The sequence below is a fragment of the Vespula pensylvanica genome, chromosome 11, assembly GCF_014466175.1.
Source record: "Vespula pensylvanica isolate Volc-1 chromosome 11, ASM1446617v1, whole genome shotgun sequence".
NCBI lineage: Eukaryota > Metazoa > Arthropoda > Insecta > Hymenoptera > Vespidae > Vespula > Vespula pensylvanica.
In genome coordinates, this window is record NC_057695.1 from 2,736,217 (window position 1) to 2,752,532 (window position 16,316).

At 31.8% G+C, this 16,316-nt stretch overlaps 2 protein-coding genes across 2 annotated transcripts in view; both read left to right on the forward strand.

The window, feature by feature from the left end:
- LOC122632978 (discoidin domain-containing receptor tyrosine kinase B-like) overlaps positions 1 to 5,723 on the forward strand; it is a 93,629-nt gene extending 87,906 nt beyond the window's left edge. The window contains exon 17 of the mRNA XM_043820328.1: positions 28 to 5,723. Coding sequence (XP_043676263.1) covers positions 28 to 375 — 348 coding nt within the window. The 3' untranslated portion in view covers positions 376 to 5,723. The remainder of the gene's footprint in view (positions 1 to 27) is intronic.
- A 361-nt stretch (positions 5,724 to 6,084) lies between these two features.
- On the forward strand, positions 6,085 to 12,148 carry LOC122632979. The gene is made up of 8 exons (XM_043820329.1): positions 6,085 to 6,685; positions 7,620 to 7,881; positions 8,249 to 8,531; positions 8,841 to 9,029; positions 9,392 to 9,510; positions 9,579 to 10,929; positions 11,021 to 11,143; positions 11,219 to 12,148. Exons 1-7 carry the CDS (start codon positions 6,620 to 6,622, stop codon positions 11,037 to 11,039), a joined length of 2,289 nt encoding a protein of 762 aa, XP_043676264.1. The 5' UTR covers positions 6,085 to 6,619; the 3' UTR covers positions 11,040 to 11,143; positions 11,219 to 12,148.
- Positions 12,149 to 16,316: the final 4,168 nt, after the last annotated feature.

Consider the following 16,316-nt stretch of genomic DNA (forward strand, 5'->3'; position numbering starts at 1 on the left):
TTTCTTATCGTAATATGTTTATCGTAGGGCAAGTATACAACGAAGAGCGACGTATGGGCGTTCGCGGTGACTCTTTGGGAGATCCTAAATCTAGGAAGGCGAGTTCCTTATGAGCATTTGTCGAACGAAGAAGTGGTAGAGAGTCTCCGAAGATTTCATCGTGCTAACGAAGAAGACGGCTCAGCTTCGGAAAGTGGTTGTACCGATGGAACGAACGATCATTTCGACTATTTGCCTAGACCAACAGCTTCCTCGAAAGATATCTACGATTTGATGCTCGAATGCTGGCGTCGCGAGGAAAACGAACGTCCAACGTTCCGCGAGATTTCACTTTTCTTACAACGGAAAAATCTCGGATACGCCCCAACATCTTGATATTGAACCCTGAACACCAATGAGGGCTATGATTTCTTTCGTGTAACTTTCCGATCTTCCGACGTTATGAGGATTGGACGATGATAACTTCATCGATTTTTCTTCTATCTGTTATTTATCAGTTTCAGAACGGATTTATGAACATTGATGAATAAATAAATATCTTCCAATTAATTAGGAGTTTAGCTCCGCGCATCTTATGGAAATTAGATGGGCTGAGGAAATGTATTTTTGACGATTACGCTTCTACGAAAAGGATGTCATCGAATTGGTTCTTTTTGATGAGAGATTGTTAGGAGCCCATATCGCGAACATTCCTTATTAGAATTTACAAGAAACTCCCGCTTGATTGGAATCATTAAATTCTTTGTCGTTTTCTTTTTGTTTTTCAACGAAAAGAAAGAGCTGAGAATACATACATTTGATTTTTCTAGAAGACGAGAATATGACGTTGGACTGTGACTTCGACAATCCAATGAGTGCGCCGTGATTCTTAATAACTCGTTTAACAAAAGGCTACTGCGTTTATACGACTGAACGATAGAATGGCGATGACGCCTCTGATATAATAGACTTAAGATTAAATGAAAAAAAAAGAAAGAAAAAAAAAAAGAAAAAAATGAGAATGAAAAAGACAAAGAAAAAGAAAAGATAAAGGTAAAAATAAAGAGGAAAATATTCAAGATCCTTCATAAAATAAACGTTTAGGAGCAATACAATGTAATTAGCTATTAAATACTGCTGTGAACATTCCTGCATAGACGAGTATATAATCTATGCCTTTGAGTAATTACTTGATCGATTAATCATGATACGATCGATAATTCAGCACAATGCTCGTTACTTAATCGAATAAAAGTAGCAGCGAAGAGTGATTGTTTGTTGGTTGGTTCTTTTCTCTATTTAATTAAAAATTACATCGACCATAATGGCAATATATTAATTATAACAATATAAACGCTGTGACTATCGTTGCTAACTAATGGAAAATTGCGAACGGATGTATGTGACAAGTATGATGGAGTGCGTGTGTATATGAGTATGCGTGTATCGATCTATTTCTCTTCGATATTATATAAATTAAAAAAAAAATCTCTTCGAGACAAGTCTGCATGTATATATATTCGTAATGATCATAAACAAATTTTATAGAATTAAAGCGATACCAAGCGACATGAGTTTTCATATTTGCTTTTAATATTAATTTAAAAAATTTAAATAATTTATCTTACTTTTAACATGTAACTTTTATGATCCTTTTTAATTCATGTCACTTGATAGTCAGATGTAAGAACTTTCAAGAATGCTAAGAATTGAAATTCGGTAACGTTGTACCGTTCTTGTAGTGGACATCTATATTGATATATCGAAACAAATCATCGAACGAAAAATAAAGAAAGAAATACATAAATTGAAATAAACACATATTCAATTAAGGGCAATATCGAAACATAATGACAACAGACAGGTTATTAATAGAAAAAAGAAAATTCTATATGCTAGGCGGGATCAATGATACTAGTATAAATATATCGTGCATAGGAATGCATTAATAAACATAGTATAACAATTATTTCTTTTGAAAATCGCACAATTTCTTTCGGCAATTTGAAAAAAAATCATGGAAATGCTTGTTCGCTGTTAATGAATGAAGCTTTTGAAAAATATCATTTTCGCAAATGTTTCAACATATCGTGCCGTGTTCCTTCGTGCTTATTTGAACGAAAGAATAAGAGTTAAGAGGAGTAAAAAAACATGGGAAATCGAAAAGCAATAGATAAAGAAATCGGATTATATTATACAAGTGTGTATATACGTACGTGCATAATCACTTTGACGAAAATTTAATTGGAACGAAAGAGTTCAACGAAACGATTCAATCATTAAGTTCCATTGTGTATGTATATGACAGATAGATTACTACGGAAAAAAGAAACTGTTGTCTTTCATAATGCTGTTTCATTCTTCTTCTCCGTACTTAGTCGTGCGTAAAGGAAAAACGAACAACATTGTGAAATGTAATAGTACGCGTAATCTTAACGTATAGGGGATGTTACCGTTAAAACGTTAAAAATACTATTTATATAAATTAATCTAATGCCATTTAAGGAAGTAGATAGTCAGAAAATTAGTCATATACGTTTTTCGAATATGTTTAATTCGAGCGTAACTAAAATCGGATTAGTCTCGTACATTTGTACGAGCAATATCAAATTTGTGTCTATCTGTTCACGTCTTTACATATAATCGCACCAAAAATGATTGAACACATTTTTCTTTAGAAGAATCTCTCAAATTTCTTTCTCACATTTACTGTCTCAAAATGAAGTTAAATTCATGAACTTTTTAAAAATACAAAAAATGATAAAGCGGACAAATAGACACAATGTTTGATTGTCTGTGAATCATACACATTGTATTAACATTAATTGAGTGATATGAATTGCAGTTTCGCTCGAATTACATTGATATAAAAATAATGCTGCCTTTGGCTATATCGTTGCCCCTACTGCTAAAGAGTAACTCACTTGTCTACTCATGTGATAATTCAGTATATCTCTTCGTATCTACCTGTACCTAACTAGCTCGATGAAATTTTCAGAAGTGAAAGGATTACATTTTTCAAACCCTACGCGATTATTTCGAAAAGAATTTTTTTTATTAATTTATTATAGAACAGCATCGAAAAGAATAATCAACCGCGTTGCTTGTATCGTTTATTTTAAATTAAAAATTAATTCTCTTAAAGAAGTCGCGAATAAAAATGTAATTCTTTTCTAACTGAGAGAAATGAAATCGAGATGACTATTCTACCTAATATGCGCCTTCTCCGCCAATTATATCGAATAATTTTAAGTTCGTTGCGACATAGAGCTCTGTCAAAGTCGTTAGCTAAGTGATCGCTACGTGCTGAGAAAAGTCATACGAATAAGTGTTATTGTGTAATAACTCATTCAAAAGGTCCCTTGTTTTGCATATTTAATATATTACTATAAATTATTTTGTAGAAATACTTCACTCTCTGCAAGTTAACCAGAACATGTAAAAAAAAAAAGGATTAATAAGAAAGAGCGACTATTTGCGTAAATTGAGTTAAAAAGTAATTTAGCACCTTCTTCTGAAGTAAAACTTAATTTTGAAAGCATCGGATTACCGGTCTATCGTGGAATTGAATGAAATCGTTAAGACATAAATAAATAATCGGGAAGAGACTATGAAGAGCTCACCTAGTTATATCTTCTGTATCGGACACGGGCGAAATCTAGCACCTTTTTATTTTTCGCTTCAACATTAAAGTCTTTTAGATATCAAATATCCTCATCGATAGAGAAAAAAAAAGGAAAGAGATCAAAGACAAGGAAGGATAGAGCTCAAAGAATACAAAAAAAAAGAAATGGAAAAAAAAGAAATATTCAGCCCGTGTCTGTTCTTACAATGCTATTAAAAGAGAGAGAGAGAGAGAGAAGAAAGGAAAGAAACCTTAATCGTTATAGTCATAAAATTATTTTGTACTAAAAACTGTTTATAATTTTGTATCTAATCTCTGTAAATACTAAACGGTCGTTTTCGACTAAAAAAAAAAAAAAAAGAAAAAAAAGAGATAAGAAAAGAAAGAAGAAAAACTAGAGACAATGAAATACGACGTGAGAGTCGATTTAATTAGACTGTTTAATAAGAGATCGGAGGGTGAGGTGATTAATCAGAAGCTATGGTTTTATTTCATGGTTTCATATGACATGATCGAATCATCCTATTAACCTGTGATCTTGTTTCAAATGTATACTGGGAGAATATAGTTTTTTTTTTATTTTTTATATACCATATTATATCCATTGTATTTATCAAGTACAGGTATGAAAAAAACGATACCATGTTCGGAAATCATAGCTTCTGAAAATAGTCACGTTATATATATATATATATATATATATATATATATATATATAATTATTTATAATACACGTGCACGAATATACATATGCACATGTATACGTGTGCGTGTGTATATATGTGTAATTACTTTAAATGGTAGTAAAAGAGTTGCTAAGAGAAAAAAAATTAATAAGTTAAATCGAAAGAATGTAATTAAATTTCGTATAGAACGGGACTGGTAACGTAACGATGTACAACGATTTAGAAATTACTTGTATCATAAACGAATCGACAATTAAGGGACAAATCATAAAACTATATATGTTATTCGGTAGCTGTGTATATATAAATATATGATATAACATTATATGTAGAATATAACTAGTCACTTCTTGCGGTCACTTTGTAGTGCACAAAATGCGACCGACGATCGCGAGAAAAAATAAATATATGATAGAAGAAAAAGAAAGAAGAAATAATAGATGAAACTCTTGTTTCTGAACTTCAATTGTTCAACGCGATCAATCAATCGAGCATTCACGAATTTTTCTGCTAACTGCGAGATCACAATGCATCGGTTTTTAGAGCACAACAAAAAAAAAGCCGATATACTATAACGTGCAAAAGTATTGAATCGTAATACTTTGGTAATGACTTAAAGTGTTCTTTGCTGAAATCAAATTCTGAGCAAGACAAAGTTAGTATATCTAAAATATTCATTAAAATTATACAATTGACATTTAAATTGATCAGAGTTAATCAAATTGTCTGTTACTTGTTTGTATATTGATCAAAACTACAAAGTACTTATTATACTCAAGTACTTATTATATGTAAAACCGAAAGCATATATTTATCATACGAATTTGATGCATGTGCAATTCTAAAAAGGAAAATGCATCGTTTTAGAGTCATCACCAAAACAATACCAAAGTCAATACTTTTACACATCACCATGTAATATTTTCTTAACGGGACAGAATCATTGCCAATAATTATATTCACATATTCGTTTAATCAGAACGATCTCCGAATAAAATAGAGAATCATTCTCTACTCATTACAACTCTGAATCATGGTGTGTAATCGAGCATGCATCCTCCACTTTTACCGTAATATTTATTAGCATGTTCCTTATAGAGCTCGAAGGTACGATGTACGCGCGAAATCTGAAAGAAAAAGAAAAAGAAGAGTTCGTACCACTCGAATGTGCGATATACCGTAATATTGCAGCCATATAAAAATTTTTCATCTGCATATGGTTATCAGTACATTCGTAAGGAATATGTTAATGCATCTCGCATTAAATAACACGACTATACGATCCGATTTTTGTCTGTGTTTTCTTGTAAAGCCTTTTATAATAAATTAATCGATTCCTTGAAATGCATCGAAGTCTGGGCACGTACGAAGCACAACGACGGTTTCTATTTGTATAAGACAGTGGAACGAAATAATAAACACATTTGAATGAATTTCTACCTCTTCTACTTCCTTTCATGAATCAAATTTGAGATATATAAAATAACGTGAAGTAAATCACACAAAGGAATCAATGAAAATGTGGAAAAATTTAGAACCGAGATTTCAACTTCTATTTTCTATCAACAAACTTCGATCTGTTCTCATCTCGAATACAGAGTATAATGAATCTAACGTCATTGTTGGCACCGTGCTTTTTTCGTAGGTACACGTTCGCATTCCACAATGATTCGTTGCGGCTTTAGAAGTCGGTTTTAAAGCGACGCCGACGAAGACGCGTCTTAACGCGTCACTGATGAGGCGTCGGCGCACGGGTAAGCCGGCTCGGCGCCAAAATCAGCTCGCTAGTTGCTTTCCGGTCGGTGTTTTATAAATACTGCAGACACCCAAAGAGTGCACCGAACACTGGGAGACCCGTCGTGAAGTTACGATTCTTTAGTGAACCTTACAAGTTCGACCTGATCACGAAGAAAATTTATTTTTCTTTTATCGATTGACTAAACAACGTGAAATCGTTTAATAATTTCATACATTTTCATTTCCATCTTTGTAATATATTAGATCCTACAAAAATGTTTTAACTGTTACGTGTATGAGAGAGTGTGAAAGTTAACTGATATGTCCTGGTAAATTAACTAGGACGTTAATAGTTTTTCATCGATTCCATAAAGGCAACATGACGATAAAGTTCGTTTTCGAATAAATCTTTGACAACGAAGGTTTCGATAAGTGCAGATACGATTTCATTGAATTAAAAAAAAAAAAAAAAATTGAAGAAGATAGAAATGATAAAATGTGACATTCAAAGTGCATTTGCTATTTGTAATCGAAGAGTGCATTCTTTCCTCGATTTTCGATTTGAAAGCATTTTTCAAAATTATTGAACAGAATGAATTTGATGAAGAAGGCTATCGGTGGATCGATTCATAGGGTACGAGAGTTCGAGTTAGAAAAGGTAAACAGATTCATCTTTATTCGAAAGATTTAAATGCGTCTTTCAGTAATCGCATCGAGTTAACAATACCATTCGGTTTTTCCAGCGAGTCGAATCTTTGAGATCCCGAAATAGCAAGCGACTTAACAATACTTACATTCGTCGAAATTACGAGCAATCTTCTTGTTCCTGGCATTAAACCAGTTTCCTTTCTTAATAACTGCTACTTGACGCTCTCGAAAAGATGACGCCACACAATCGCCTGTATATCATAATGATTTAATGTAGATATAGTTAGAACAGATTCTTGAATTATGTCAATTTCATGTCTATCATGTTCACAGTCGAGACATTGAACTGGGAGTACATGACTGTATTTGTAAACGTCTTGCGTAACGTATGCCACGTGATCTCACGTTTGGTCACCACTGTTAACATTATCGAATGTAAAAAAATTTATTGTCGATATAAATTATAAAATAGTAATTTTTCTTTTTTTATAGACGTCGGACTGAAAGTTTAATTTTTTATAAGTCTCATCTCACGATCGATTAATCATGTTTACGAAAAGTTTGTAAAATTGATTTATGAACAAGTCAACTTTTTCTACTGCGCGTTCTCTTTTAACTCTCAAATAAAATAAAATATCCCAAGACAATTTTACCATGGAGCGAACCCTCGTTTTTTGACACAAAAACGTGATCTTCGTTTGGTGCCGACGTTAGCATGCGTCGAATTAAAAATAGAGACGATACGTGCGAGTAGTCTACGGGTGATGATCCACGCGTTCAACGTACAGTGATCGCTTTGAGATCGTCTCGCTAGGGATCTTCTATCGGAAAAGATTATGCTGCCCGCACCTGCTCGCACATTGTCGGCCAACGATGGCCGATTTAATCGTAACTTGGATATGAGCCATACTGATGATATTAATCAAAAATTTTTTATACCTCAGGTGAACTTAATTGACGAGTTCGATATACTTCAAATCGTCGGTGAGGGATGGTTCGGAAAAATTCTTTTGACCGAGCATCGCAGCACGCAAACTGAAATGGTTTTAAAAGCTCTACCAAAGGCATATACTGGTTTATCGGACTTTTTTCGAGAATTCCATTATGGCTTACATCTAGCAGCTCATCGTAACATCATAACTACGTACGACGTTGCTTTCGAGACCGCTGGCTTCTACGTTTTCAGCCAGGAATACGCACCGCTAGGTAAGATCAATTATTTATATTCTCTTATATATCTGGCATGTTTGTTTAATGATCGCACACTACTTGTCGCGCAGATTCTGGATCAAGTAAAAGAATATACTTATACATCCGATCTGTATTCATCAGTACGTCCGATGCAACTCAGGCGAATATATACCGTAAAAGTAAAAGGAGGGAAGGATAATCTTAAGTCGTTTTTTAAACTGATTTAATCATAAAATAAATAATCGTGATTCTATAATGTGTATAAAAATATGTTTAAAAATATACTAAGTACACTTATCGTTAAAAATAATTTACGTGATTATGTTGATATCCAAGCAAACAAAGGAGTGAATGTCTGATAACAGATAATGCATATTTCTAGGTGATCTGACGTCGAATGTAACAGAGACTGGTTTGGGCGAGCTACATGCAAAGCGAGTTGCAAGACAGTTGGCAGCTGCTGTCCATCATATTCACAGTCGCGAGCTTGTTCATAGAGACATCAAGTTGGACAATATACTTGTCTTTCGAAGTGATTTTTCGCGTATAAAGCTTTGTGACTTCGGCGAGACCAGACGCGTTAACACTATCGTACGAAGACACAACGAGTGGCTTCCTTATTCTCCACCCGAGGTACTACAGATCAACACCGATGAAACCTACAAGTAATTAAGAACTATACAATTTAAAAGCTATACAATTTAATTGCTTCAAAGTTTACTTTCATTCTATTTAAAAAATTCGACTATTTATACCGATTTTATTTTATTATTATTACTTACATAGCAATCGATTATTCTCGTCAACAACACTACACTGCACTTGAGTCATTCAATAGATCTATTTAAGATCACTGTGCCTCGGCCAATTCTTGACAATTAGAAAGTTCAATTGTCTTTGACGATGATTAATAAGATTAATTGACAGTTTCTGTAATCGATATCAATTGACTATTAATTTACAACAATTTTCAGAGCTCTGACATCTCACGACGTTTGGCAATTCGGCATTGTCCTATTTGTTTGCCTGACTGGATGCCTACCATGGCAGAAAGCAGCATTGGACGACCCACGGTACACAAGATATCTAAACTGGCACAATGCGACACTAAACATCGCCAAGAAACCGAAATTATTTCAGTTGATCAGCTCACGGGCACAGAGGTAAATATATTGACACTTCGTGCGCATGACTACGTGTATTAACCTGAATTGTCGATACCTTACTACTTTTTAAAATTTCAAATATATGAATAATTTCTTTTGTTTAAAAATTACTTTCTTCTGACAATATATGTATGTATATACCGAATAATGTTGAAATTGTGCAAATAAATCAGTTAATGGATTCTTATAACATTTTATTTTAGAATTGGCAAGCGTTCAAATTAGTGCTTTTTGAACCATATTTATCGAAATGAATGTTGTGACTTTCAATGTATAACAAATAATTAAATATTAACATATTTTAATATATTGATATATAGGCGAGATTATTTTTAATAATATGTGTTTATTCGATATAGAATATTCAAGAGACTGTTAGATCCTAAGGCGGAAAAAAGACTTGTTAGCGTACTGGAAATTAATAAATATTTGGAAGACAGATGGCTAGCTAAATTGGGTGCGGAAAAGGCATTGAATGGTACGAAATAAGTTGAAAATTGTTGGATGTCTCATCAAATAATAATAAACTGATTTTACCTATTTCAGGCGGAGCTGATGAAAGGGATGAACTTTGTCCATCCATGTACAGTTTTCACAGTTCTTTGGAAGAAAAAAATCAACTCCTTTATACGCTGACTACTTACGGAATTGAAACGACTGTTGATCGAGCAAAAAAGAAGGACCGTATCAGAGAATGGATAGAAGCTAGCGCTATCATAGAAGAGAATGAAGAAGATGAATCAGATATTAACGAATGTATCGATTTCCAGGAATTAGAGGATAAGGAACCAGTATCTATGAGAGGTAGACATTTTCCAGAAATGCATCCACCAAGGAAGGAAACGTCTGAGACTAAAAGAAGAAAGAGACGATCAGAAATGGTAACAAAAAGGCGTCCTTCGGTGAAACCTGTTGAAAGAAAAATACCATTTGCTCCGCAAGTCGCTGAAGAACGCGAAACCATTGCTCGATTTGCTAGTTTCCCTAATGGCGATCCCAGTCTAGCAATGATCAAAAAAGAAGAACAGAACACTGAGGCTATAGACTTTAATACTGCACAGGCTATTAATGGAAATAAGATAGGATTAAAAAGTGATTCAACTATCGATAATACAACATTTTCATCGACTAACATCAATGATCGTATCATTGATGACTCTTTGAAAGATAATGGTAATACTTCAAGGGACAGCTCTGTGCCAACAACCAGTGGTAATTACGGTAGCAATGGTTCATCAATTGATGTCACGGTAGAACGAACCTATTCAATACCTAGGAACAGTGCTGTCAATGGAAAGGCTCACGTTGAAAGTCCTCAAATTCCAACAAGGAAGTATCGTGCACAAACAACACCTTTCTCGGATACGTCAACGCGTTCGAATGAAATGAAGTTAAACGAAACAACAAAAAGAAGTCAATCTATCAATAGCTTAATTACAACGCAATCAGAAAGGTTACCCTTATCTGATAACAAAATGGAAAAAACTACAAATCAAAATGTCCCATCTACTGCTGAAAAAGTTGCTAATGATTTTGTGAAGAAAGTAACAGAGTCGCCTAACTCTTTGACATCTTCGGATCTTCAGAAAGAGGTTCAATCGATCGAAAAGAAAGAGAAATTAACTATTATACAAGCAACAAATCCATTGACTAAGCCTATTGCATCTCACTTAGTGATGCAAAGCTTAAATGCTTTGCAAAGTGTCAGCAATACTTCGTTACCCCCAGAAGTTTTGCCTTCACATTCAATGGAAAAAATTTCATCCACACAATCAAAGCAATCGACTTTGAATATCGATACCTTCGTATCTGGCAAAGATGTTTTCGAGCATTATGGAATTGCACAAGGTGTTATCATAAAAGCTGAAGCTCCTATCCATCGTGGTAGCAGTAGAAGGTCAGTTAATAATTGAATATCTCCGAATACTTTATATTTTTCATATATTTTCCCTTGAAATTTTTAACATTAATGTCATTACCTGAAAAAGATCGAAGCATTATAAATAAAACATAGAAGAAAGTTCTCAATGTACGGCTCCCTCAATATCATCTGATTTCGTCTTATACGATTATTTTGGGGCAATGAAAGTTCGACTTCAAAATGCAGAAAGGTAAATGTATTATACACACAAGAGGTACTTTTGACATTTATATTCCATTTTTTATTTACTAATTGTACGTTTCAGACTCTGCTTACATAATAATACCTGTCAATTGGCCAAGATAATGAAATTGGCATGCTTTATGAAAAAGAAAATGCCTTCTGCAGAGAGCAAACAATTTTTTTAATTAAACGAAAAAATGCTCTTGGAATTACGTAACTTTTATTATCAGAAAGATGAGTATATTAATTATAATGTGTAAGTTTAATATATCAGATATCTCGTTGTACAAATATGATTGACAAATCTTAGATAGTCTTGTATAATGTTTTTCTAAGCATCTTTAGGAAATTCTTGTGGCTAGATAAGAAAAGAATTCTGATTTATTAATCATCTATATTCCTATGGACTTTAATAATTTTAACTAGGCAACTGCTGTATACGAAAAAATTATTCCAAGAATAATTAGATATATATATATATATCCATATATATATATATATATATATATATATATATATATATATATATATGTAATGTATACAACTATTTTAATTTTTTAGTTAAAGTTTGTTGCATAGAATTTTGTCGTTAAGTTTTCAACAATGCGATAGTAATTTTATTTCATTTTATTATATGACAAATACTAATAGCGATTTTTAGAACCATTTTGGTTACAGATCAATTGTAATAAATGTCTTATATTTTAAGACTATACGTACGAGGTATTCGAATAAATTTATAAAAAAAAAGGCTAGACAATTTTTTACTCATAAAAGTTTCTTGTATTTTTCATTTCTGCCTTATGTATATTCACAAAGGACAATTACAACTGACTTATAACGTATTCTCACCTAAATCTACTCTTATGTCAATAATAATCATCGATAGCAATAATCACCTTAATTTTATTACTTATATTTATTACTTGTTACTATAATCTAAGCATACCATGTCCATCGTTCAAGCACACCTGTTTTACACGTTTATCTATTTATCTTTTCTTTTCGTTCACCAACATAGCGTTTACGTTTTTATATATTTACTCGAGCTTTGACCCGCCAACAATATTACGGCACGACAGTTTTAAAATTTTTCCATTATCAATATCGTTATCATTACCATTATCATTAATCGTTATCATTATCATTATTTCATTATTATTTTTATTATTATTAATATTATTATTACTATGTATTATTATTTTTTATTATTATTTATTATTTATTATTATTATTATTATTATTATTATTATTATTATTATTACTATCAATATTATTATAATTATAATAATTATTATTTATTATTATTATTATTATTATTATTATTATTATTATTATTATTATTATTATTTGTTCATTATATCATTGAAATGAGTCTTTCTTTCCATTGCTTCGGAGTTCCTTTCGCATCGATTTTCGTTTTGGCCTATCGTAACGACGAAGGGAACGCTTCAAAAATTATTTTGTATATTTATTTATTTTTTTCCTTTTTATTAGAAAAATTACAGCTTAACTTACGACCATTTACGTAATCGTCATCAATATATTAGATTTTCTTTCCATTCTTTCATCTCGCGTAAATAAATATTTATAAATACATTTGATTTCGGCGCGTGCACGTAGTCAACTACCTGACAGACTCAACGTTAATAAGACTCCTTAATTATTTTGTTACTTTTTTCCCCATTAAAATATATAGAATGAGAGTACTCGCATTTTACGTCGATCGATCCAAGAATCCAATTGGGAAGATAATTCGAAGACGATCGATCGATAGACGGCTAGAATGTATCGATTGTTTTATCTTTACAAGAAGTTCATCATTTGTCGCAATTACGAAGCATCATTATTTATTTCATATTACGATGAATTCCAGGATCGATTATACGAACGGATGTGGTCTGCCAAGAGTTTACCGCCCTTCCACGCCGAAAGCTTAATTTCGATTTAAAATTTCTCTTCACGATTTTTTGTCCAAAAATATATGTACATATATAATTGGTGTATACATAACATTATATGCGCATGCCCTGTGGGTGACACGGGGATATTTTTTTTATCTCCTTTTTTTATCTTCTTTTATATGATACCCAAATGCAAAAATGATGAGTACAAACGTACGTTTCGTTCATTAGAAAGGGTTCCTTTTGATTCATTTCTGCTTTTCTTCTTTCTATTCGTGCGACCAAACATCTCTCACAATTTTTGCATATCAGGTATTGGACAATGTAACACTGACGTGTCCATATTTTATTATACTATTGTTTATTCTTTCAAACTCTGTTTACTGTAAACTACAAATATTGTTTTCTTTTTTCCTCTTTAATTCTTATTCGTTCTTCTATTGTATTATTTTGCTTCTTCATCATAAGGCGGACAAGTGTATGTTTCTTTTTTTTTTCTTTTCGTTATTTTACTTCACAAGACATATACATCAAGTATTTTTTCCACTATTACACTTACATATGCTTTCTACAAACTATCTCAAAAATTTCATTCCTCACTTCGCTTTTTTTAGGACTTTTTCGTAGGTTTTTTCGTAAAAAACAAAATGGCATCTTTTTGGCATTGGAAGAAAAAATACATTTTTCAACTTTTCTTTTCCTTTTCTATTCGCTGCTCTCGCAAGTTCCTTCCAACCAAATATTTATATTTTCGTGCTTTTCTTCTTTTAATGTTTTTCCACGTCACCGTTGTTTTCTTTAATTTATTATTACATGTGTCTGCGTATGTATGCGACGTATGTGTTTGTTCATCCTTTTTATTTATATCGTTAGTGACTTCCTTATATACTTTACGTTTACTATTACAAATATTTTACCTCTAATTATTACCTTTAATACTATTTTGGCATCGTCGCATTAAAATTTCCAGTTTCCGTTTTATATAAAGTATTAACTTTGCATCCCGTAAAGGAAAACGTTCCCCCTTTTTGTGTATATGTATATCTATGTATGTTTCTTTAAGTAAACGCGTCTGTAGGTGTATATGTGTTGTGTATCTGACTGTGTTCAAGTATTTGTTAATGTATGTAACCTGTAGCAGGTGGAAGCAGCTATTACGATAAAGTTAACTTTTTCTTTTTCTTTTGTTTATACACTTATCTGGAAGTCGTCGAAATGTAAGATTCGATTATAAAAAAAGATATATACGAAATGAGATAAAGACAATCCTTGTATTAGTTCTACAAGACAAAAACATTTCTTTACGTAATTTCCCAATAATGTTACAATAGCCATTTTAAAAATATATATATATATATGTATATATACACACACACACGTTGATTATAAAAAAGGATTTAAAAAAAATAAAAATTCGAAGCCTCTTTGTAGTACGAAAAAATTGTTGATCAGGGACGTAGACACGAGGATCAAAGGAACGATGAATTATTTTGTCGCTATTTAATACGTTCCTCGTACTACCATCTTTTTCATTCTTGTTTATTTTTGTTTTCTTTTTATCTTCATTTTACACCATACTTTTTGCCTGAGCGCTTTGGAAGTTGTCGAAAGACTGAACTCACCCGAAGAAATTATTAGACGAAGAGAAGATAAATTAATAATCGTTAATTAAAGAGTGCCAATTGTGCTCTCGTTCCGGATCACTGTCCGTCCTTATGTAAAAAATCGTAAATAAAAGATCGATGAGAACGAATTGAAGATTTAAAGGAAATATTTGTACGACAATTTCGTAGGATTAAACTCGGCGCCGAGTACCGAGGAGGAACGTGCATCGTGACTTACGAGAGAGCATCGATGATTACGATGCGCTTATTTTTTTGTTTGTGTATATACGTGTGCGTGTGTGTAATTAATCTATCACTCATTGCACGCTTTCACCGGATTTCATACTCAATGTTAAGGTCCTCTCACTGCCTATTTATCTTTATCTTTAGTTTTATTTACCCCATTCTAATTTTCATTCTTCGCGTGTCATGCAACGTTTTTATGATATGCATTGGAATCGAGATAAAGGTTTTTTTCACTGTATTTTCTCTCTAATATAATATCTGACGTTATAAACTGTAGCAAAATATAGTATAGTCAACTAGAGTAAAGAGTGAAAAACTCGTGTGCATTCGCTGTATTACACGAGTATTTACACAATCTCTTTAGCTTTATTCTTTCATGCGCCATTAAATATTCTCTTATTCACGAAAATACGAGATGACAAGATAAAAAGGATGAAAGTCCAGAAGTCAGACGCGATGCACTTCCTGTGGAGATATCGGCTATAATAATTGATATATATGTTTACATACTTGTTCGCTTTTTTATATCCAAGCTTTAGAGCTCGGTTGAAAGACAACAAATAAGAAAGAAAAAGAAAGAAGAGAAAAATAAAGTGAAGTAAACGGTAATGCGATGATAATGCTTATGATTTTTTTCTTTTTTGTTTCAAAAACTTATATAATAAATAATAGATTAAATTATATTATGTTACTAATTATTATTATTGTTGCCTATAATTACTATAATATGCATTAATAATGTGAACGATAATATATTAATGATTCTTATAATACTCCAACGAACGTGGGGTAGATTCTCCTAAGTCTCCGTTTTGCTCTTCCTTTTCATTTAACTTCAACTATTCTATGTAATTTTTTTTTGCCTTATTTTTAACTTCGCCCTTTTTTAATGCGAAGAAATATATATTTTATTTCATATATATGTATACATACATATATAAATTTTTATATGTATATATATATGAAAGGTTTTTCGAACAACCGGTGCTACGCGTCTATTCATCATAGACTATTATTATTATTATTATTATTATTATTATTATTATTATTATTATTATTATTATTTTTATTATTATTACTATTACTACTACTATTATTAATATTATTATTATTAATATTATTATTAATATTAATATTATTATTAATATTATTATTATATCATTTACTAATTAATTAATTAGTTATTAATTATTATTATTATTATTATTATTATTATTATTATTATTATTATTATTATTATTATTGTTATCGTAAAGATCGCGCGCATGATTAATAATCTAAAAATCCATCTAAATTTTTTTACGTTGGATCGAGCGAAAAAGTCGCGACGACGATAATTAATAAATAAATAAGTAGAATTTTAGCTACACGATCTCCGTGTAAACATCGATCCTCTCTCTCTCTCTCTCTCTCTCTCTCTCTCTCT

Excerpts from the sequence above, each read along its gene's own strand:
- LOC122632979 (XM_043820329.1), top strand. The coding sequence starts at position 6,620 with ATGAATTTGATGAAGAAGGCTATCGGTGGATCGATTCATAGGGTACGA. Across the intron at positions 6,686-7,619 it reads GAGAGTTCGAGTTAGAAAAG|GTGAACTTAATTGACGAGTT; the intron begins GTAAACAGATTC and ends TTTATACCTCAG. Across the intron at positions 8,532-8,840 it reads AACACCGATGAAACCTACAA|AGCTCTGACATCTCACGACG; the intron begins GTAATTAAGAAC and ends AACAATTTTCAG.